Raw genomic sequence first — 24,221 nt, 5'->3', positions numbered from 1 at the left:
GTGATCTATAGGTACATGGAATAAATCGTACCTGCCATATATTGATCTATTGTATATTGATTGGGGCAGACTGACACATCTCAGGGCCCTCGGACCAAATAAAGCAAGGGCCCCCAGCAAGACTTCACCCCTGGCCCCACCTCTGCCCCGCCCAGTATGTATATGAATAGTTGCCATAGAAAGGAATAGAGGGTGCAGTGCGCTTGAGGCTATGGTGTGCTTTGAGGGAATGGACCACCCTTGCATATAGTAATACTCTTTAATCCCAAATTTTCCATTTGAAAAATATTAGACTGCAGTTTCTATTGTTTTGGCATACATTCCAATGTTACAGGCCAGACAGCTGCTGTCAAATCATGGGATACATCAAGACTTATAGATGCTTATGACAAGAACATAGTTTTGCCTCTCTATAAATCCTTAGTCAGACCACATATAGAATATTGTGCATAATATTGGGCCCCTGTATATAAGAGAGACATTGTGAACTGGAGAGGAAATGGATAAAATGACGTTCCTACACAAATTTAAGCTTGGGGTTATTAAGTTTGGAAAAAACTACATCTTAATTGGCGATCCAATCACAATGTACAAATATATGAATGGACAGCATAGAGATCTTTCTAGTGATTTTTTTATACCTAGGCCGGTAACCATGACAAGGGGACATCCTCTATGTCTAGAGGAAAGAAGGTTTCACCATCATCACAGACAGGGATTCTTTACAGTAAGAGCAGTGAGACTGTGGGACTCTTTATGAATATTAGATTTCTGGGGGAAGGAACTAGGGATTTATTCTGATTTGGAGTTAGGAAAGAATCCCCCAGTATGGGGCAAATGCCAATTGCCTTATTAGGGTTTTTTTTTTCTTTTTCTTTGCCTTCCATTGGATCAACACAGAGTTTTATATTGAACTTGATGGACTTTTGTCTTTTTTAACCCTACTAACTATGTACAACTGTCTCTATATATGCCTCTTTGCAGTCTAATAAATTAATGCTGAAAAGGGGATAAGATTAGAATATACATTACAAGAAAACTATGTCTTTCACTGGAATTGTTGCTCATATAAGCCAATAGATATTGTTGGGTTGATACTAGAGCTGTATTGGCTCATGATTGTGCAGAATAATAAGATCCCTAAGGAGGTTTATTCCATCATGTCTGTCCATGTTACCTTCTAGTCATGTAGAACTCTGCCATTCTATCACCATTCTTCCACAGCAAGTTTCAATACCATTAACTCACAATTCTTAATAGAATCATTATTCTCAGCTATATAGAATTTCCAAGAGAACATTTCAGAAATTCTGAGATCTAGAGATATGGGTGGTCTAAGCCAGTGATTTCCAAGCGCGGTCCTCAAGTACCCCCAGCAGGTCATGTTTTCTGGATTTCCTTAGTCTTCACAGGTGATATAATTATGGTCAGTGCATCAGACATCATCACAATTATATTACCCATGAAAGACATTCCAGGTGTAGGGAGGTAGTGGCGCCTGCGCATATTCCCCCCCGTTGGCTCTCACCTCACCAATGTGAGAATGAAGATGTTTGTTTGCATATTCAGGAAAGGGCTGGGAACATTGATGAGGCAGGGGAGCTGGGTGAGCTCCCTCCCCTCTTCCAAAACACAGGAAATACTTAACCTTACTTAGTAACCCTTCTTTTTAAAGTTCTTCACCCACATTATAACACAATATACTGAGTTTAGTGCGGGTGAGCAAGCTGTCAGTTTCTCTTTAAGTATCATATCAAATACATAAAAAAAAAACAGTAGCAGATCTTTGTACATTACATATTCTAATCAACACAATGCATAGTTGATGTTAATGTCAATGCCATCTGCTACGGCTGTACAAAAGACAATGATGCCTCTATGTGAACTTAATATAAATCTTGTATAAATCTTGTGAAAATGTGACTTCTTTTCAATCTATTCAGGTTAATGTTGTAAGGTCAGAACACTACTAACAAGATCCCTCCATCTAGGCTGGCTATCCTGTTTATGATCTTTATTTTACCTGTAAATGTTAATAAGAGACACATGATTTTTTTTATTTGAATAATAAATTTTTGTGCATATCTGTATTCTTAAAGTGTATCAGTTGCTTTAAGAAAATTTTGACAAGTCTAGTCAAAAGTTTTGATAGGTCAGGGTCTGAGTGTTCAGACCCCCACCGATCCAGCGATTGTTCATGCAGCTCTCCCGTCAGTAAACACTGTGTATGACTATGAAAAGAGACATGGTTGACCTTCCCAGAGAATGACTTTCAGTTTGAGAAGAGACAAGCATTCTAGGCCTGTAGGAGTCAAGAAGACCAAGTCTGGGTATCATGATAGCCTGTTGCACTATACTCAACAAGTAACAGCTAGGGGTGCTGTTTCATGTTTACTTAGTGCTCAGATGAGCGGGAATTGTTTAGTGTATTATTTACGTTGTTTACTGCATGATGAAGAATATTTTCTGCTCTGTTAACAACATTTAGAGTTATTTGACAGCAGTTCCATGGACATAGGAAAGAAATAGAATAGAGTAGTATGGAAAAGTTTTCTAGGGATGCTCTGTGACCACAGTGTTGTTAAAGTGTTTATTTATACACTTTTTAAACAATAAACAACACAACAAATAAAAACAATAACAATACACAAAATAAAAAACTCTAAACATGGGCTGGGAGGCCTTAAAATACAGACTTTTCTGCAAGACATGAAGAGAGAAGATGACAGTAAGGACTAGTAGCATAGTGCAGTTTATACAAAGTCATAGTAAGGCACAGATGTCACCCAATCCACACAACTAAAGCTTTACATTGCATCCTTATGTATGGGCTACTATACCCATTGAGTGTTTCCTAATTATCCCTGATGAGCTAACTGTTAATACACAGCATGGCGAAACGCGTTGGATAACTATATTAGTGTTATTTGGGATACTCTTGCATATTAGTAGATGGAATTTACAATATACTATTGCTAACGTGTCTGACAATCTTGTCTGTCAAAAGTATCATATTGTGTGGAATACCGTACTGTGTAGACATCAACCACTTGTTGGGTTACACCAAAACCAATGGTCTGACTGTGATGTGTTTAGTAGGTTTGGAGTAGTGACAAACCTCCCCTAGCACCAGGGACACACAGGAGGTTCCAGAGCAGGCTCCGGTCACAAGGACAGGGGACCTGCTGGTATTAGGCAGGCACTATTTTTAGTAAGGGCCAGAGGAGGGTCCCCTTACTATTACCAACCCATACCTCAGAGCTCTGTATACCAATAGTTGATATTCTACCGTTTAAAATGTAATATTTATGTATATTGTCGCTAACTAATTGTCTATGTAGAGTGTGTATCAACACCTTTTTTGTACACTTAGATGTGCTTTCACAATAAATGATAAAAAGAAAATATGTTGTTTCTTGAATTCTGAGATAAAATTCTACATATTTTCTTCTATACCTGGATTAGTAACATCCTTAACAAGTTACACCTATGCCTAGCATATGCGCACTTAGCCAAGGCTCCCAAATGTGGTCAAATTTCTTAGGTTTTCCTCTGGCTTCATAAATGACCCTATACATGGGAATGTCAGCTTCAATCAAACGCACCCAGTGTGCAACAGATGGGATATAGAGCCTATGCCCATACTGAATTGGGTAGATATATGCAGAAAAAATAGGCGCTGCCTTTTAGAGACCATATAGGTGTCAATCAGTTTAAAACATTTGAATCACATTTATTGGCACATAAATAGGAAGTGCAGACATTCATGACATGTTTCAGGGGCAAGTTCCCACTTTCTCAATTGCAGAAATGTCTGCAATTGAGAAATGGGAGAACTTGCCCCCGAAACGCATCTTGAATGTCTGCCCTTCATATTTATGTGCCAATAAATGTGATTGATATGTTTTAAACTGATTGATACCTATGTGGTCTGTAAAAGGCAGCGCCATCGCAAATCACAATTTTTTCTGCATATATCTACTCGTCTCTTTGCTGGCCTCCCAGTTGATCAGACAGTTTCTGCAGGCTGCAGCCCGAGATCGATCGTCTGACCCCATACAGAGGGGTGACACACTTTTATCAAGATAAACCCCAGATGAGCATATCTCATAATTGGGGGCTCTTTAAATAGGCACTGTCATCAACTTTTCTTTTTTTGATATGTTGTAGTACATACAACCCCATGTTGGGGTTTCAACATGGGGTTGCAGGGATCGGGGTGTCAACATGGGGAGGGGGATTTAGCGCTGGAGGGAACGGGGTAGCGCCGCGCCCATGGCCCTAACTTATTGTTTTCAACACAGGGTGCCTCCAGCTGTTTCCCCACTTCAACTCCCAGCATGCCCTGACAGCCAATAGATGTTGTAATGCTGGGAGTTGTAATGGTGAAACAGCTGGAGGCACCCTTGATAGATGAACCAAGGGCAGAAGTGTCGGCCCCAGCAGGCATCAGTGACGTCTTGTAGCAAAAGAAGAAATGATCAAGCGAAAAAAAAATCATGGAGGTAATGTCAAGCACTTTTGTATTTATGCCATTGAGCGTGTCATTTTGGGACCAAGAGGAGGTTGTATGCGGAGAAAATTTCTAGAAAGAGAAGCATTTTGGCAGCTCACGTTAGGAACCAGTTCTCCTAATGGTATGAATCTCAAACGTGAACTGCTGTTTCACTATTAAATCCGCAGAGCCACCTCACTCTTGGTACAACCCACAAGTTTACAAAAATCACGCATATTTATATTTAATCTTCTATCTATGTTTTGTTTAATTGAGCCATATGCTGCAATTTTTCGCTTTTGTATCAATATTTTAGCATTACTTTTACTTACATGTGTATTGTATTAGTGGCTTTCCCTCCTCAGGAGTCCGGTTAATGTGATAGTCTCCAAGACACTAGGAAGGGGTTAAATTTCCTTTCCATCAGGAGTACTATTTAACGGGACACCTGAGTGAGGTGACTGTTACGCCGAGCGCTCCGGGTCCCCGCTCCTCCCCGGAGCGCTCGCAACATCCTCGCTACTGCAGCGCCCCGGTCAGATCTACTGACCGGGTGCGCTGCGATACCGCCCCCAGCCGGGATGCGATTCGCGATGCGGGTGGCGCCCGCTCGCGATGCGCACCCCGGCTCCCGTACCTGACTCGCTCTACGTCGGTCCTGTCCCGGCGCGCGCGGCCCCGCTCCCTAGGGCGCGCGCGCGCCGGGTCTCTGCGATTTAAAGGGCCACTGCGCCACTGATTGGCGCAGTTGGTCTAATTAGTGTGTTCACCTGTGCACTCCCTATGTATACCTCACTTCCCCTGCACTCCCTCGCCGGATCTTGTTGCCATTGTGCCAGTGAAAGCGTTTCCTAGTGTGTTCCTAGCCTGTGTTCCAGACCTCCTGCCGTTGCCCCTGACTACGATCCTTGCTGCCTGCCCCGACCTTCTGCTACGTCCGACCTTGCTCTTGTCTACTCCCTTGTACCGCGCCTATCTTCAGCAGTCAGAGAGGTTGAGCCATTGCTAGTGGATACGACCTGGTTACTACCGCCGCTGCAAGACCATCCCGCTTTGCGGCGGGCTCTGGTGAATACCAGTAGTAACTTAGAACCGGTCCACTAGCACGGTCCACGCCAATCCCTCTCTGGCACAGAGGATCCACCTCCTGCCAGCCGAATCGTGACAGTAGATCCGGCCATGGATCCCGCTGAAGTTCCACTGCCAGTTGTCGCCGACCTCACCACGGTGGTCGCCCAGCAGTCGCAACAGATAGCGCAACAAGGCCACCAGCTGTCTCAACTGACCGTGATGCTACAGCAGCTACTACCACAGCTCCAGCAATCATCTCCTCCGCCAGCTCCTGCACCTCCTCCGCAGCGAGTGGCCGCTTCCGGCCTACGACTATCCTTGCCGGATAAATTTGATGGGGACTCTAAGTTTTGCCGTGGCTTTCTTTCGCAATGTTCCCTGCACTTGGAGATGATGTCGGACCAGTTTCCTACTGAAAGGTCTAAGGTGGCTTTCGTAGTCAGCCTTCTGTCTGGGAAAGCTCTGTCATGGGCCACACCGCTCTGGGACCGCAATGACCCCGTCACTGCCTCTGTACACTCCTTCTTCTCGGAAATTCGAAGTGTCTTTGAGGAACCTGCCCGAGCCTCTTCTGCTGAGACTGCCCTGCTGAACCTGGTCCAGGGTAATTCTTCCGTTGGCGAGTACGCCATCCAATTCCGTACTCTTGCTTCCGAATTATCCTGGAATAATGAGGCCCTCTGCGCGACCTTTAAAAAAGGCCTATCCAGCAACATTAAAGATGTTCTGGCCGCACGAGAAATTCCTGCTAACCTGCATGAACTCATTCATCTAGCCACTCGCATTGACATGCGTTTTTCCGAAAGGCGTCAGGAGCTCCGCCAGGATATGGACTTTGTTCGCACGAGGCGTTTTTTCTCCCCGGCTCCTCTCTCCTCTGGTCCTCTGCAATCCGTTCCTGTGCCTCCCGCCGTGGAGGCTATGCAAGTTGACCGGTCTCGCTTGACACCTCAAGAGAGGACACGACGCCGCATGGAGAATCTTTGCCTGTACTGTGCCGGTACCGAACACTTCCTGAAGGATTGTCCTATCCGTCCTCCCCGCCTGGAAAGACGTACGCTGACTCCGCACAAAGGTGAGACTGTTCTTGATGTCAACTCTGCTTCTCCACGCCTTACTGTGCCTGTGCGGATATCTGCCTCTACCTTCTCCTTCTCTACTATGGCCTTCTTGGATTCCGGATCTGCAGGAAATTTTATTTTGGCCTCTCTCATCAACAGGTTCAACATCCCGGTGACCAGTCTCGCCAGACCCCTCTTCATCAATTGTGTTAACAATGAAAGATTGGACTGTACCGTGCGTTACCGCACGGAGCCCCTCCTAATGTGCATAGGACCTCATCACGAAAAAATTGAGTTTTTGGTCCTCTCCAATTGCACTTCCGAAATTCTCCTTGGACTACCGTGGCTTCAACGCCATTCCCCAACCCTTGATTGGTCCACAGGAGAGATCAAGAGCTGGGGTACTTCTTGTTTCAAGGACTGTCTTAAACCGGTTCCCAGTACTCCCTGCCGTGACCCTGTGGGTCCCCCTGTAACCGGCCTCCCTAAGGCTTATATGGACTATGCTGACGTATTTTGCAAAAAACAAGCTGAGACTTTACCTCCTCACAGGCCTTATGACTGTCCTATTGACCTCCTCCCGGGCACTACTCCACCCCGGGGCAGAATTTATCCTCTGTCCGCCCCAGAGACTCTTGCTATGTCTGAATACATCCAGGAAAATTTAAAAAAGGGGTTTATCCGCAAATCCTCCTCTCCTGCTGGAGCTGGATTTTTCTTTGTGTCCAAAAAAGATGGCTCCCTACGTCCTTGCATTGATTACCGCGGACTTAATAAAATCACGGTAAAGAACCGCTACCCCCTACCTCTTATCTCAGAACTCTTTGATCGCCTTCAAGGTGCCCACATCTTTACCAAACTGGACTTAAGAGGTGCTTATAATCTCATCCGCATCAGGGAGGGGGACGAATGGAAAACTGCATTTAACACCAGAGATGGACACTTTGAGTATCTAGTCATGCCCTTTGGCCTGTGCAACGCCCCTGTCGTCTTCCAAGACTTTGTTAATTAAATTTTTCGTGATCTCTTATATTCCTGTGTTGTTGTGTATCTGGACGATATTCTGATTTTTTCTGCCAACTTAGAAGAACATCGCCAGCATGTCCGCATGGTTCTTCAGAGACTTCGAGACAATCAACTTTATGCCAAAATGGAGAAATGTCTGTTTGAATGTCAATCTCTTCCTTTCCTAGGATACTTGGTCTCTGGCCAGGGACTACAAATGGACCCAGATAAACTCTCTGCCGTCTTAGATTGGCCACGCCCCTCCGGACTCCGTGCTATCCAACGTTTTTTGGGGTTCGCCAATTATTACAGACAATTTATTCCACATTTTTCCACTATTGTGGCTCCTATCGTGGCTTTAACCAAGAAGAATGCCAATCCTAAGTCCTGGTCTCCCCAAGCGGAAGACGCATTTAAACGGCTCAAGTCTGCCTTTTCTTCTGCTCCCGTGCTCTCCAGACCTGACCCATCTAAACCCTTCCTATTGGAGGTTGATGCCTCCTCAGTGGGAGCTGGAGCGGTCCTTCTACAAAAAAATTCTTCCGGGCATGCTGTTACTTGTGGGTTTTTTTCTAGGACCTTCTCTCCGGCGGAGAGGAACTACTCCATCGGGGATCGAGAACTACTGGCCATTAAATTGGCACTTGAGGAATGGAGGCATCTGCTGGAGGGATCAAAATTTCCAGTTATCATTTACACCGATCACAAGAATCTCTCCTATCTCCAGTCTGCCCAACGGCTGAATCCTCGCCAGGCCAGGTGGTCGTTGTTCTTTGCCCGTCTTAACTTTGAAATTCATTTTCGCCCTGCCGACAAGAACATTAGGGCCGATGCTCTCTCTCGTTCCTCGGATGCCTCGGAAGTAGAGGTCTCTCCGCAACACATCATTCCTCCTGACTGTCTGATCTCCACTTCTCCAGTCTCCATCAGGCAAACTCCTCCAGGGAAGACCTTCGTTTCTCCACGCCAACGTCTCGGGATTCTCAAATGGGGTCACTCCTCCCACCTCGCAGGCCATGCGGGCATCAAAAAGTCCTTGCAACTCATCTCTCGTTTCTATTGGTGGCCGACTCTGGAGACGGATGTTGTTGATTTTGTGCGGGCTTGTACTGTCTGTGCCCGGGATAAGACTCCTCGCCAGAAGCCTGCTGGTCTCCTTCATCCTCTGCCTGTCCCCGAACAGCCTTGGTCTCTGATTGGTATGGACTTTATTACAGACTTACCCCCATCCCGTGGCAACACTGTTGTTTGGGTGGTCGTTGATCGATTTTCCAAGATGGCACATTTTATTCCTCTTCCTGGTCTTCCTTCAGCGCCTCAGTTGGCAAAACAATTTTTTGTACACATTTTTCGTCTTCACGGTTTGCCCACGCAGATCGTCTCGGATAGAGGCGTCCAATTCGTGTCAAAATTCTGGAGGGCTCTCTGTAAACAACTCAAGATTAAATTAAACTTCTCTTCTGCTTATCATCCTCAATCCAATGGGCAAGTAGAAAGAATTAACCAGGTCCTGGGTGACTATTTACGGCATTTTGTTTCCTCCCGCCAGGATGACTGGGCAGATCTTCTACCATGGGCCGAATTCTCGTACAACTTCAGAGTCTCTGAATCTTCTGCTAAATCCCCATTTTTCGTGGTGTACGGCCGTCACCCTCTTCCCCCCCTCCCTACTCCCTTGCCCTCTGGTTTGCCCGCTGTGGATGAAGTGACTCGTGATCTTTCCACCATATGGAAAGAGACCCAAAATTCTCTTTTACAGGCTTCTTCTCGCATGAAAAAGTTTGCCGATAAGAAAAGAAGAGCTTCCCCCATTTTTGCTCCCGGAGACAAGGTATGGCTCTCCGCTAAATATGTCCGCTTCCGTGTCCCCAGTTACAAACTGGGACCACGCTATCTGGGTCCTTTCAAAATCTTGTGCCAAATTAATCCTGTCTCTTACAAACTTCTTCTTCCTCCTTCTCTTCGTATTCCCAATGCCTTTCATGTCTCTCTCCTTAAACCACTCATCATCAACCGTTTCTCTCCCAAACTTGTTTCTCCCACTCCTGTTTCCGGTTCTTCTGACATCTTCTCCGTGAAGGAGATACTGGCCTCCAAGACGGTCAGAGGGAAAAAAAATGTTTTGGTTGATTGGGAGGGCTGTGGTCCTGAAGAGAGATCCTGGGAACCTGAGGACAACATCCTAGACAAAAGTCTGGTCCTCAGGTTCTCAGGCTCCAAGAAGAGGGGGAGACCCAAGGGGGGGGGTACTGTTACGCCGAGCGCTCCGGGTCCCCGCTCCTCCCCGGAGCGCTCGCAACATCCTCGCTACTGCAGCGCCCCGGTCAGATCTACTGACCGGGTGCGCTGCGATACCGCCCCCAGCCGGGATGCGATTCGCGATGCGGGTGGCGCCCGCTCGCGATGCGCACCCCGGCTCCCGTACCTGACTCGCTCTCCGTCGGTCCTGTCCCGGCGCGCGCGGCCCCGCTCCCTAGGGCGCGCGCGCGCCGGGTCTCTGCGATTTAAAGGGCCACTGCGCCACTGATTGGCGCAGTTGGTCTAATTAGTGTGTTCACCTGTGCACTCCCTATGTATACCTCACTTCCCCTGCACTCCCTCGCCGGATCTTGTTGCCATTGTGCCAGTGAAAGCGTTTCCTAGTGTGTTCCTAGCCTGTGTTCCAGACCTCCTGCCGTTGCCCCTGACTACGATCCTTGCTGCCTGCCCCGACCTTCTGCTACGTCCGACCTTGCTCTTGTCTACTCCCTTGTACCGCGCCTATCTTCAGCAGTCAGAGAGGTTGAGCCGTTGCTAGTGGATACGACCTGGTTACTACCGCCGCTGCAAGACCATCCCGCTTTGCGGCGGGCTCTGGTGAATACCAGTAGTAACTTAGAACCGGTCCACTAGCACGGTCCACGCCAATCCCTCTCTGGCACAGAGGATCCACCTCCTGCCAGCCGAATCGTGACAGTGACGTTATCACTGACGAAGGGTGCACATGCACCTGAAATGCGTCTGATATGCCTGGGTTGTTGTACTGATTTTACTCGTGCCGTCAATAAAGTTGGATTTATAGTTTGCTGGATCATTTCTTCTTTTGCTACAAGATTGGGCACCTGGCTGAGTGCGGATCCTTGATCAACGGTGAGGTGAGCTGGACTGCCATATTATAATCAGTAACATCTGCCTGCTGGGGAAGTCTGCCTGGTAGTGAGCACACTACCAGACAGACAAAAATACCTTTTTAATATAGCAGGGAGGGGGTTAGGGAGAGATGGGAAATAGGCAGGGACAGAAAAAAAAATATAGGATGGTGGGAGCTACCCTTTAAGGAATTATTGCCCGCAGGATTTTGCAAGCCACTGTCCTCTCAATTTTCTCATTCCATATTTCCCTTCACCATACCCAGCCGTGACCAGTGCATTATGAAGGGAGGAGAAGGAGACAAGCTATAACCAGCACCTAAAGTAATTTAACTTATCCTGTCTATCTATGGGCTGGTGCCACCTCTTATTGTATTCCTGCATGTGATGATAACAATAAGATAGGCTTAGCTTAGCTTAGTTTTAGACTTAGTGGTCAAATTGAAAACTGCAAGATTTAAGAATTATTTAATAATATAGACAAAAAAAAAGGTCATTTTCTGATAACACATTCCCTTGTAAGGGATTTGTCAATGGATAAATCTTTACTCCGCATCTGGATCAACTGTTCTGCTCAGCTCGGGACTAGTTTAAAGTTTGAGTTCCTGATAGCCTTGGCTTTTGCAGTATGATGCAGATTACACTGCATGTTCTCTGTTGTTTGTTACCAGTATTCCTTTTGTGTTTGTAGTGCCTTGTCCTAGTCTAGTTTGTTCCTAGATTTTCAGTCAGTTCCTGATTTATCATTGTTTAGTTCTGGTGTCTGTATTTTGTAAGTTCCATGATTCAGTTTATTTTATTTTAATTTAGTTTATTTTTGCTCTCGTCTCTGGATCCTAGTATCTGCTTGTTGCTCTGTCAAGGATAGTTTTCAGATTAGGTTTATCATAGTGATATTTGTAGGGACAGTAAGGCTTAGTGGCATCTGGTGTTAAGTTTAGAGTTTAGGGACAGTTGTAGGGAAAGATTAGGGACAGGTAACTAATGTTTTCTTCTTCTTCAACTACTCACTGTCATTGTCATTACTTGTTCCATCAACATTTAGTATCTGTTATCTACTGGCGAGTTGCATTTCTTGTTTTTTGTAGATATGTGCTTTGATTGCTTTGTTTCTTGTGGCTGTTTGATTGTCCTACAATTCATCTCTACTGCAAGTACTGGGGCTATCTTAGTACTGGTAGGCAAAGTTAGCACCTTGGAAGGACAACTGCTAAAGCTTCTGCCATCTTGTGACTAGCTTACATTCGTGTTACAAATTTACATGTTTTAACTGCCTATTTTCTTCTTTATTACAGCTCAATGTAATAACAGTATATCGTAAGCTTTATTCTAATGGGTTTGATCGTATTTTTGACAGAAAGCATACAGCTGTTACATGGATGGTTCTGGAGTTCATAAAGCATATTTTAACACACTTTTTTGCAGCATTTAATTTATTTACATAATTTTTACATCATACCTCGAAAATAGTTTTAGTTGGGTGAAATTTTTAAAACCATTCTGATAAAATCCTATTTCAAAAGGAACATTATTGAAGTGATACAAATTTAGTAAACACAAAAACAGCACTTACCCTGCGATAACTATGAAAAAATCTAGACGATTCCAGGTATCCCCCAGGTAGCATTTTGGTCCAAATATTCCCAGAGCAAACATTTTGATAATCATCTCCACCGCAAAAAATGCAAAAATGAAGTCATCAAATCCCTGCATTAAAAGGAGGAAGGAAACATAAAACACTATAATAGCTAATAGGAACAAATGCATAAACAATAGAGAAAACTTTCCCTAGAATGAAGAATAAAACAATCACTTGTGCATAGAAATATTTTACAAGCTGACAGAAGACAGAAAATATTTACCGTCTTCTGTCAGCTTGTAAAAATGTAACCAACCACAGGTCACCAATGTTTACAATGGATGATTCGATGAGTTGCCTAGAAGACCTCAGTGTTCTGCAATGCCCAAGCTAAATTATGGTTAAGAGACTCATGTAAGAGCTTTCTTCTTACTAAGGGTTCATTCCCATGTGCCCGGGTACCCAGGGCACATGGGAAGAAGGAGGCCTCTGTAGCTGACAATGCGTTTCTACTTTGGTTAAAAAAATGTATAAAGACATATCCCAGCCCAACAGCCCCACACCGAAACACTTTTGGCATTCATTGAGTGAAAGATGCCGTACAGAAATGTTTGCTACAATCTCCAGGCACATTTAGGACTAAGACACATTATGAATAGAGCCTTAGAAGTACTTATTTAACCTCAAGAGTCCATATGTTATGCAACAATGAGCCTTTTATTAGAAACACAACAGAACCCACGAGGAGGCAGTTTTTTCCACTATTACATAGAATTCTACAGAAAATTGCCATAGTGGCCTAACATTGAGATCTACTATTCCCTGCTGTTAGATCTACTATTTGGCCATCACTATATTAGAGCTTCATTCTATATTCTGTATTTTCCTTGACTTTAACACTGCAGGTCCTTTTCTTTCTGTTTCAAATAAGAAGTCTTGCAGATGTCACTATTATCCACAAGGCTCTACATAGAAATAAAATTGTTTGGATATAAGGGACACATGTTCATCAATGTCAACTGGACAAAATACATCAAGAAGATCTACTGCGATCCTATACATATGGCCAATGATCCTCACTGCACAAACGACAGTTCAGCTTATTTTATTTTTTACATTTCTGCTGTTAGTTGTATCTTATAAGATTTTATGCTGCGGTATTTTTAGAAATTGTAGTCAGTGTTCTTCTACTCCTACTTCGATGTCCTGAAATGGCAGAAGCATGCTTTGTTGTCAGACCATAGGCAGTTCTACTTCACTGTGCTTTATAAATGACAGAACAGTTTTTGATAGGGTTCAGTAAGGTCTAAGGGCTATGTATAAGTATTATTAGTTGTTAGACTATATAGTTCCTATTTAAACGATGACATTCCTTTTAACAAACTTTGCATGAATGAATATAAAACACTTTGTTATATGTCTTATTAGATAAAAATGACTCTTGCTCCACTTATATTTTACTTTTTCTCCCTGCTTTCTATAGTGACTTTTTACTTTTAATTCGCTGCTATAATCCATTTCAATAGATGAAACAAATTATCAGGTCAATGACAGATCAGGTTACTTGCTTTCCACAGAAGAAGACTTGAAGAAAAAGAACATTTTTTTTTTTTGCGTGGCACTGCTACCAAAAGTAGAACACGATCCAACATGTGCCAAATTGTGATCTGTATGTAAAAGTAAAGTCCAATACTGATCACAATTTGGCATGTGTTGGATCATGTTGTATCTTTGGCTAGGCCCTTCCAGGGTATGCATAGTGGAACTGGCATCCAGTTGCAGCACACTGAATCTGTCACGCAGAATATAGAGTGTGCCTATATGGTAGCACTACTGACAAAGCTCAGTAAACACTCATTTGTGTAGTAGGCCTCAGACCATACATTATTACCAGAGGAAGAATCCCAATCTGTTTTTATAGTTTTGTTTTTGTACTAGCATATGCTTCCCATATAGGTTTATAGGGAGGAGAAGGGAGACATAGGGATGCTGAAAGCTCTAGTCAAATATTTTACAGTGTCAAACATGTGTTATAATTATCCTCAGAAGCAACAGCCACATGGAGAACATTATAGAGCAGTACTGAGCAGTGATGCTGTGAATCCAACATTGGGTGTGAAACAATACTCACTTGAGCTTTCAACTTCAGCATCTTAATCTCTTTCACTGCCCTTTCCCTTTGTCTGCCATCTCTATAGCGTTATATGGGCAGTTAGTTGATATTTAGTTTTTGTTGCTTGAGGCAATTCTTCAGTTATCAAGAATCCATTTAATGGTTTTCAGCACTGGTTAGACCTCGTTCACACAACGATTTGTGTCTCCGAGGCATGGATACATCAGAAAAATGTCAAAATGAGATGCCAACATGTCTATGCTCAGACAGGCACGGGCCCCATTCATTTCAAAAGTCTGTGTGTAGTACTAGCTAGTGACTACATACGTGTCATTTCCTGAGCATATAAAAGTTTTCGCTCGGACTGAGAAACGTGGCACTTTTTACTCTGAGACAAAACTCAGAACTGTTACGCCGAGCGCTCCGGGTCCCCGCTCCTCCCCGGAGCGCTCGCTACACTCTCGTTACTGCAGCGCCCCGGTCGGATCCACTGACCGGGTGCGCTGCGATACCGCCTCCAGCCGGGATGCGATTCGCGATGCGGGTGGCGCCCGCTCGCGATGCGCACCCCGGCTCCCGTACCTGACTCGCTCTCCGTCGGTCCTGTCCCGGCGCGCGCGGCCCCGCTCCCTAGGGCGCGCGCGCGCCGGGTCTCTGCGATTTAAAGGGCCACTGCGCCGCTGATTGGCGCAGTGGTTGTAATTAGTGTGTTCACCTGTGCACTCCATATATATACCTCACTTCCCCTGCACTCCCTCGCCGGATCTTGTTGCCCTTGTGCCTAGTGAAAGCGTTCCCTTGTGTGTTCCTAGCCTGTGTTCCAGACCTCCTGCCGTTGCCCCTGACTACGATCCTTGCTGCCTGCCCCGACCTTCTGCTACGTCCGACCTTGCTTCTGTCTACTCCCTTGTACCGCGCCTATCTTCAGCAGTCAGAGAGGTTGAGCCGTTGCTAGCGGATACGACCTGGTCACTACCGCCGCAGCAAGACCATCCCGCTTAGCGGCGGGCTCTGGTGAATTCCAGTAGTGACTTAGAACCGGTCCACTAGCACGGTCCACGCCAATCCCTCTCTGGCACAGAGGATCCACCTCCTGCCAGCCGGCATCGTGACAAGAACATTGGGAAAATGCCTGAACATAGTCACTTGCTGACTACATTCGGGCAATTTAAATGAATGGGGCCCCTGCCTGTCCAAGTACCAACACTGTGGCATGTAATTTTGACATTTTTATGACATATCTGTGCCTCAGAGGCACAAATCTTGAACCTAGCCTTATACTGGTTGGTTTGTTGCTGTGAACCTTATGTGTATGTGTGTCTCTCTCTTGGCCATTCTGTATTCATAAGTGCAGTTTTGGTAGCATAGACTGCAGGTTACAGTGAGAGTTCTGGTGCCATGTTCTGCCTGTGTCCTGTCCTGTTTGTCTTTTGTGGGTTTTAGCATTTGGTTTTGGAAGTTTCTCCTACGTAATTCAGAGATTTTTTTAAACGGTTTTCTGGTCTTGTTGTTTTCAGATATTTTTGGCAGTCTGTGTTGTCCTGTTATGAGTTTTCACATTATTTGAGTCATCCTGCAAGACTACTACTACCTGCAAGACTACAATTTTCATTATCAACATCTAGTGGCGAGTTATCATTAGCTTTTACTTCTGACAAGCTTGTATGAATTTTCTGCTGTTTGGTCCCACTATTCTGCCTTACCATAAGTCCTGGGGGTATGTAGGAGTCTGGAGTCATTATTAAGACCAGAAGAGTTGACTTTTAAAAGTAAAGCTTGGTTCTGCAGTATAGCAACTAGCTACCATTGTAACAGTTAAAATGACAGTGTCCATTTAAAGCAGGTGAAGACTTCCAGGGAAGAGGTGGGTTTCAACAGCGCTGAACAGGAGCAGGCACGTCAGGTAAGGTAAAAAGAATTATTGGATAAATGAAACACACTGCATTCTTTTATCCAATAAATCTTTTTACCTTACGTGACGTGCCTGCTCCTGGTCAGCGCCGTTGAAACCCACCTTTTCCCCTGAAGTCTTCACCTGCTATTGTTTGTTTGGTTCGGGAGGCTGTAGACCTGGTCTTATTGCTCATTGTTGTGTGTGAGTACACACAACCTCCTACAGTAAGAGTTCCTATTAACATTGGTAGATTACGTATAGGCAGTTTTACACTATAGAGCATTCTTCCATTTTCTTTTAGTGTCCATTTAAAGATATTTTTAATTAAAATCGCATAACAGGAATATTTCATGTGTTATCTTTTTCATCAATTGTTGCAGCCTGATTTATATGCTAAAAGAAATGAAGTACCCCCCCCCCCCCCCTCACCCATTTCCATTCTTCTCAAACCATATCGGGGGATGTGACCCTCAAGCTATTTCACTCATCCCTTGTGTACTATAGTTGCAGCGATTGTGAAGAAGGAGAGTCCTGCACGTTTTTACACTGCAACATGGGTCTAAGGTGAGGCTAATCTGAGATGGTGGGACCCTCACCACTGGCTCCATAGCAGACACATGGGTTGCATCTTGATTAAAGTGCCCTTGATAATAATGCACATTCTTAAACACATGAATACAGATTTCTGGAGGTGAGAACAGACTGGATCCATGAATAAATTAACACTCCGGCACAAACTTACTCATTCCAGTCACATCAAAAAATAAAAACACACAATATTCCGAGGCAATAATGTGCTAACCTGTAGAATTTTGCAGCGCTGGGAATCGCAGGCGATGTCTTCACAAGGATGGAACATTCCCAAGGTGACACAGTTCAGGAGGATGACCAGCATACTGAAGCGTTCAAACCAGGTAGAGGACAGAAAAGTCAAGGAAAACTTTTACGGAATTACTTAGTCAACATAATAATCCTGCAATTTTATTATTGATTCAGTCAAACTTTTAAGAAAGAACTGTATGTACCAATATTTCAGTAGTAGTTGTAATGTACTAACCTCTTCCAGACGCATTTGCCATGGCGGTGTGTCATTTTTATACATGCTTACATACTGAAGATAATATGAGTGTAACCAGATACAGAGACAGCACCACCAGTCACGGACTAATAGGGGTTTAAATCCTTGGCTGGAACGGAATAGCAGCGCGGCATATGTAGCCACTCAGTGAAGAGTCTATGATGGTGCTAGGATGCACGACAAAGGACAGACTTTGGTAACTATGCAGTAGATAAGATAAACCAAGACAACCGCACTCACCGCAGGGCACAGGACTCAAAGCTCCTAAATGGAAACGCCGATGGAACGGGACTGCAGAGATGCGTGGGCGCTCAGAGGCAATCACCGGTAATTTTGCGCAGCAAGCACTTCTTCCGACCTAGGCCGGAAGAAGCGCGTGCTGCGCGAAATTAGCGGTGATTGCCTCTGAGCGCCCACGCATCTCTGCAGTCCTGTTCCACCGGCGTTTCCATTTAGGAGCTTCGAGTCCCGTGCCCTGCGGTGAGTGCGGATGTCTTGGTTTATCTTATCTACTGCATATGAAGATTATATGAAATTGCCCTTCATACATCATATTACTATGGATAATCTAGAGGCAATTACTATTCAATGATGTCAGTAAGCTGAAGGGAAATCTACAAACTCTGCTAAATTGATTTAAAGAATTAGGCTATGTTCATATGATGGAATTTCCATACAGATTGATTTCAATGGGATTCTGCTGCACAGTGCACATGGCAGAATTTCTCTGGCAGATGGTTTTGCCTGCAGAAATCCTGATTCCGCAGTCTACAGAAAGAATAGACAGGTCTATTCTTTCTACATTGCTGTCTGCTGGTGCTCTGCTGTTGATGGAATGTCCGCACTGAAATTTTCTGTGCGGGCATTCCACCGTCTGAGACCGGGAGCTTGTGACGTCATAGCCCCGCAACTCATGTCGTCACGCCCCACCCCCTCAATGCAAGTCTATGGGAAAGGGCGTGACGTCATGAGGGGGTGGGGCTATGACGTCACGAGCTCCCGGTGTCGCCTCTAAGCATTCGGAACATTTTGTTCCAAACGCTGAGCAGCGGAGTACCCCGCTAAAAAAAAGTCCATCTAAACCTTTTAGGTAAGCTGTCCACGGGATAGATGATCCAACCCACCTGATCGTCCGTAGAACAATAAAAACAAGTGTACATATAGATAACAGTCCTAGAGCTTTTCAATAAATTAGTGATCAATTTATAACTCATTCCGCACTAGATGTTAAAAGATTTTTACAACACAATTTACACTAGATGAGCAGAGACTTGCACTTTTCTTCACTTGTAATCCATTCAAATAGCACGCTACATCCACGTGTCTAGTTCAGCAACAAATAACATTCCCTCAAACAGAATTTGCAATGAATGAGTTAGGGTGCATCCACATCACGTTTTGTGCAAGACAAATTGGCCCTGGTATCGGAAAAAGATAAAAATCTTCTGCCGACGTATCCGTGCTTGGATTGGCATGGGCCCCATTCATTCCAATTAACCAAATGGATTCACCGTCCTAGATACATAGTAACGTAATTGGGTATTTATAAAATCTTGTGCAGAGGAAAAGATGACCAGTTGCCCATAGCAACCAATCAGATTTCAGCTTTCATTTTTCAGAGGCATTTTTCAAAATGAAAGAAGCAATCTGATTGGTTGCTATGGGCAACTGTGAAACTTCCTCTGCACAGATTTTGATAAATCTCCCTCATAGTTTGTAAAGTTAAAAAAAGAGTCCATCAATTTCAACCTAAAACCCTACTGTGTTGATCCAGAGGAAGGCAAAAAAGCCCCCATGAGGCTGATCCCATTTGTCCCTGTCCCCAAAAGTCTAGTATCCATAACCTGTAATATTATATTTTTCCAGAAAAACATTGAACTTTATTGAGTCAGACATCACAACATCATGTGACAGAGAGTTCCATAGTCTCACTGCTCTTACAGTAAAGAATCTCTGTGATGATGGTGAATCCTTCTTTCCTCTAGACATAGAGGATGCCCCCTTGTTATGGTTACCGGCCTAGGTATAAAAAGATCACTAGAAAGATCTCTGTACTGTCCATTCATATATTTGTACATTGTGATCAGATCCCCCTAAGATGTCTTTTCTCCAGGCTAAATAACCCCAATGTGACTCCTTTCTAATCATTATCTGACTTTTGGCACAGACTGAAAAATGGGGTCTGCTGTGTCCAAAGCACACTGTGAAAATGGCCCGAACTGAGTCACTATTTGACTCCATTAGGGTCATTGGATTTAATGGGGTCGGTGCAGTCAAAAAATGCCATGAACTGAGTCACCAGACCTACTTTGTTTCTTTTATTAAACATGACTTTTTATTTCTTGCGCAAATTCATGCCAGCCTTGAATACAGCCTTAGAAAGTCACTTTATACAGCAAACAAATTAACAATAAAAAAAAAACAGTTCAAAGGTGTCCATAGCCTGTAACCCCTTCACAAAGACAAGGGGGGATACAGTGCTCCGTGATGTAATCAAATAAAAACCTGTATGGTATATTGTATGCTATATTTAGCCGCTCACCTGAGATAGTTGTGTACCCACATACACAACAATGGTGAGCACATATACGTATGGTGTCCGCAGCCTACCGGCCCAATTGAAAACAAATGGAGAGGATAGCTTCAGCGAGAACGCCGGTTTCACGTGGCGAAGGACACAGGATGCCCACAGGTAAGTAAAAGCAAGTAGTGACTACTTGTCACTACTTGCTTTTACTTACCTGTCGGCATCCTGTGTCCTGCGTCACGTGAAACCGGCGTTCTTGCTGAAGCTATCCTCTCCATTCGTTTAACCCCTTCACGACCTATGACGGATTTAATCCCTCATGGAACAATTAAAGGGGTACTCCGGTGGAAAACATATATTTTATTTAAATCAACTGGTGCCACAAAGTTAAACAGAATTGTAAGTGACTTCTATTAAAAAAAAATCTTTACCCTTCCAGTACTTTTTAGCAGCTGTATGCTACAGAGGAAATGTTTCTCTTTTTGAATTTCTTTTTTGTGTTGACCACAGTGCTCTCTGCTGACACCTGATGCCCGTATTAGGAACTGTCCAGAGCAGGAGAAAATCCCCATAGCAAACCTATGCTGCTCTGGAGAGTTCCTGACACGGACAGAGGTGTCGGCAGAGAGCACTGTGGGCAAGACAAAAAATAAATTAAAAAACTAAATAATTTCCTCTGGAGCATACAGTTGCTTAAAGTACTGTAAGGGTAAAAAAAATTTTAATAGAAGCAATTTACAAATCTGTTTAACTTTCTGGCACCAGTTCATTAAGAAAAAAATGTTTTCCACCGGAGTACCCCTTTAAGGGTGTATGAGCGGGCTCCTGTCTTGACTCGAGCTGCCACTAATAGCTGGGGTGCTGAAATTACTGCAACTGGTTACTTACTGCTTAGGAGCTGCTGTCACAGTTGACAGCAGCCTCTAAATGGGAGCTCTATCAGTCACTGGTGGTGGCATAAACAAAAAAAAATTAAAAAATTGCTGGAATTGTGTATTTTGGTCACCTCACATTCTAAAAAAATGAAATAAAAAGTGATCAAAAAGTCTGATCAAGGCCCAAATGGTACCAATAAAAATACAGGGCAATTTTAATCATACTAATAAAATAAAAAGTAAAAAAAAAAAAAATTTACTGGTAAAACATGAGGAAACTATGTAGATCATGGATTTCTGGGTATCGTTGTAATTGTAATCTAAAGATTCGTTGTAATTGTAATCTAAAGATTCGAGATAACATGTCCTATGAAGGATGACATTAAAAAGTACAATTGGTCCTGCAAAAAAGAAGCCTTTAGGCTTCTTTTTTGCAGGACCAATTGTACTTTTTAATGTCATCCTTCATAGGACATGTTATCTCGATTCTCCAGATAGGAACAAAATGGCTCTGTACATGGAAATTAAAAAAGTTTATGGCTATTAACCCCTTAAGGACCGAACGGTTTTCCACTTTTGTTTTTTCCTCCTTTTAAAAATCATTACTCTTTCAATTTTGCACCTAAAAATCCATATGATGGCTTGTTTTTTGTGCCACCAATTCTACTTTGTAATTACATCACTCATTTTACCCAAAAATCTATGGCAAAAGCGGAGAAACAAATCTTTTTGGGGGCTTCCATTTCTACGCAGTACATTTTGTGGTAAAATTACACCTTTTTTTTTTATTCTGTAGGTCCATACGATTAAATTAATACCCTACTTATATAGCTTTGATTTTGTCTTCCTTCTGGAAAAAATGAAAACTACATGCACGAAAATTTATACGTTTAAAATTGCCTTCTTCTGACCCCTATAACTTTTTCATTTTTCCGTGTACGGGGCGGAATGAGGGCTAATTTTTTTCGCCGTGATCTGAAGTTTTTGCCGTTACCATTTTTCTTTTGATCTGACTTTTTTTTTTATAGCTTTTTATAAATTTTTTCATGATATAAAAAGTGACCAAAAATTTAGCTATTTTGGACTTTTGAATTTTTTTGCGCATACGACATTGACCGTGCGGCTTAATTAAAGATATATTTTTATAGTTCTGACATTTATGCACGCGGCGATACCCCATATGTTTATTTTTATTATGGTTACATATTTTTTATATGCAATTTGGGAAAAGGGGGTTGATTTAAACTTTTAATAAGGAAGGGGTTAATGGGTGTGTTTTTTAAAGCATACCCATCAGATCTAACCAAAAATTTTTTTTATATATCACTCAGTACCTAATTCTGACCATATTCATTTTTATGTGTCTAGCACTTTTATTTATTTTTTTATTACACTTTTAATTTAGCTCACTAGTTTGAATTTCTCTCAAAGGGAGGGGGCGTGGTCTCACTGTGCAGGTTTCCGCCCCCTCCCTCAGTATCCTGTCTGCTCACATCTCCCCTAGCATTAGCAAAACTACAATTCCCAGCATGTCCTCACTGACAGTAGCGGGACACAAGCTGACAGTGGGAGGATTTTTCCTCCAGGTATGAGCCCTGCACTCATAGCTGTCAATCAAGGAAGTGTGTCCATGACATAGGTGATGATGCATGGACACAGCAGGAATGTGTCCAAGCAGGCAGGAGGGGCAGTTGTGTGACTGGCTTTTTCAGTATGAAATACTGAACATTTTCTATTGAAAGCAATTGCAAAACCTATTGGTTTTGCATGCTTTACAACATATCAAAAGGTTATGTCTCTGACAGTGCCTATTTAAACTTTTTATTCATCTTTTTTTTTTAAACTTTTAGGAGGAATCATTAGATTCCTCATACAGATCAATGTGGTTTCATAGAACCACATTGATCTGCAGGGCCAGACTGGCCCACCGGGATATCAGGAAAATTCCCGTTAGGCCGCTCACCCTGGGGCCGGCACTGACCTGTTCTTATAGACTGGAGCGCGGTCGGGCCGCCCATGCACACTTGCATACAAGGGCCTGATACTAGTATCAGGACCTTGTATGCAGCCAGGGCCGCCATTAGGGGGGTACAGCCAGTACTCCAGTAAGGGCCCCGGGCCCCCGCTGCACCCCCTGCAGATGCCGCAGCACAGAAGCAGGGGACCGCTGTATACACAGCAGTCTCCTGCTTCCATGGCTGGTCCAGGACGCATTGAACTACAAGCGCGTCTTACAGATGCGCCTTTAGTTCAACGCGGCGCTCAGGCTCAGCTGATTGACAGAGCGAAGAGCCATTGGCTCCTCACCCTGTCCATCACTCTTGTGGGCCGCCCACATTGTGCAGGTGCCGACAAGAGGCCCGGGTTTCCGTCCTCTGCGCTCTGGCACCTGAATTACGTCATCATCATGTGCCGGATCACAGACTGGTGAAGAAGACAGAAGAGAAGAGGCCATGGACCGCGCTGGAGTCCAGGTAAATGTGTTTTTTTTCCTTCTTCTCCTTCCTTCCTAAGGGGACTACTTATAACGACCTAAGGGGGGCACTGCTGGCTGTCACTACCTAAAGGGGGCACTTCTGGCTATCACTACCTAAAGGGGGCACTGCTGGCTATCACTACCTAAAGGGGGCACTGCAGGCTATCACTACCTAAAGGGGGCTGCTGCTGGCTATCACTACCTAAAGGGGGCTGCTGCTGGCTATTGCAACCCAAAGGGGGATGCTGCTAACTATCACTACCTAAAGGGGGCACTGCTGGCTATCACTACCTAAAGGGGCTGCTGCAGGCTATCACTACCTAAAGGGGGCTGCTGCTGGCTATCACTACCTAAAGGGGGCTGCTGCTGGCTATCACTACCTAAAGGGGGCTGCTGCTGGCTATCACTACCTAAAGGGGGCTGCTGCTGGCTATCACTACCTAAAGGGGGCTGCTGCTGGCTATTGCAACCCAAAGGGGGATGCTGCTAACACCTAAAGGGGAGGATAATACTGTATATGGGGGACTGCAACTATATAACGGGGGATCTACATACAGGGAGTAACCCCTACTTATAGGGGGCTGCTACTGCATACAGGGTGTAGCTATCTACAGGGGGCAGCTATGTACATGGGGGACCTACCTATAGGTGGTACCTCCCTACTCTGGGCACCTGTGTAATGAGGGAAACTATGTGAAGGGACCGGTCTACTTTCTGGAGTGACCTAACTACCTAATGGGTGGGGGACGGACCTACCTATTCTTCCCCAACACACTTATCTAGCCAATCTAATATTACTGTATGGAACGTTATAGGTGAAGGAAAAGTGTGGAGCTTAAAATGTTTGTCTGGCAGGTTCTGTGGAGATGAATTGTGAAAGGAAAAAGTCGTCATGATGGTCTGGGCCGGAAGGAGAAGA

At 44.1% G+C, this 24,221-nt stretch overlaps 1 protein-coding gene across 8 annotated transcripts in view; it reads right to left on the bottom strand.

Annotated features, from left to right (window-relative positions):
• Positions 1-24,221, bottom strand: part of CACNA1G (calcium voltage-gated channel subunit alpha1 G) — a 380,651-nt gene that overhangs the window by 223,676 nt on the left and 132,754 nt on the right. For all 8 annotated transcript variants that reach the window (XM_056550710.1, XM_056550708.1, XM_056550703.1 and 5 more), the window contains exons 2-3: positions 17,149-17,261; positions 12,334-12,467 (exon numbers count right to left, since the gene is read on the bottom strand). In XM_056550710.1, coding sequence (XP_056406685.1) covers positions 12,334-12,467; positions 17,149-17,261 — 247 coding nt within the window. The remainder of the gene's footprint in view (positions 1-12,333; positions 12,468-17,148; positions 17,262-24,221) is intronic.

The sequence above is a fragment of the Hyla sarda genome, chromosome 13 (assembly GCF_029499605.1).
Source record: "Hyla sarda isolate aHylSar1 chromosome 13, aHylSar1.hap1, whole genome shotgun sequence".
Taxonomy (NCBI): Eukaryota; Metazoa; Chordata; class Amphibia; order Anura; family Hylidae; genus Hyla; species Hyla sarda.
The sequence above is the reverse complement of the archived record's forward strand: the minus strand, read 5'-3'. Positions and strand labels throughout refer to the sequence as shown.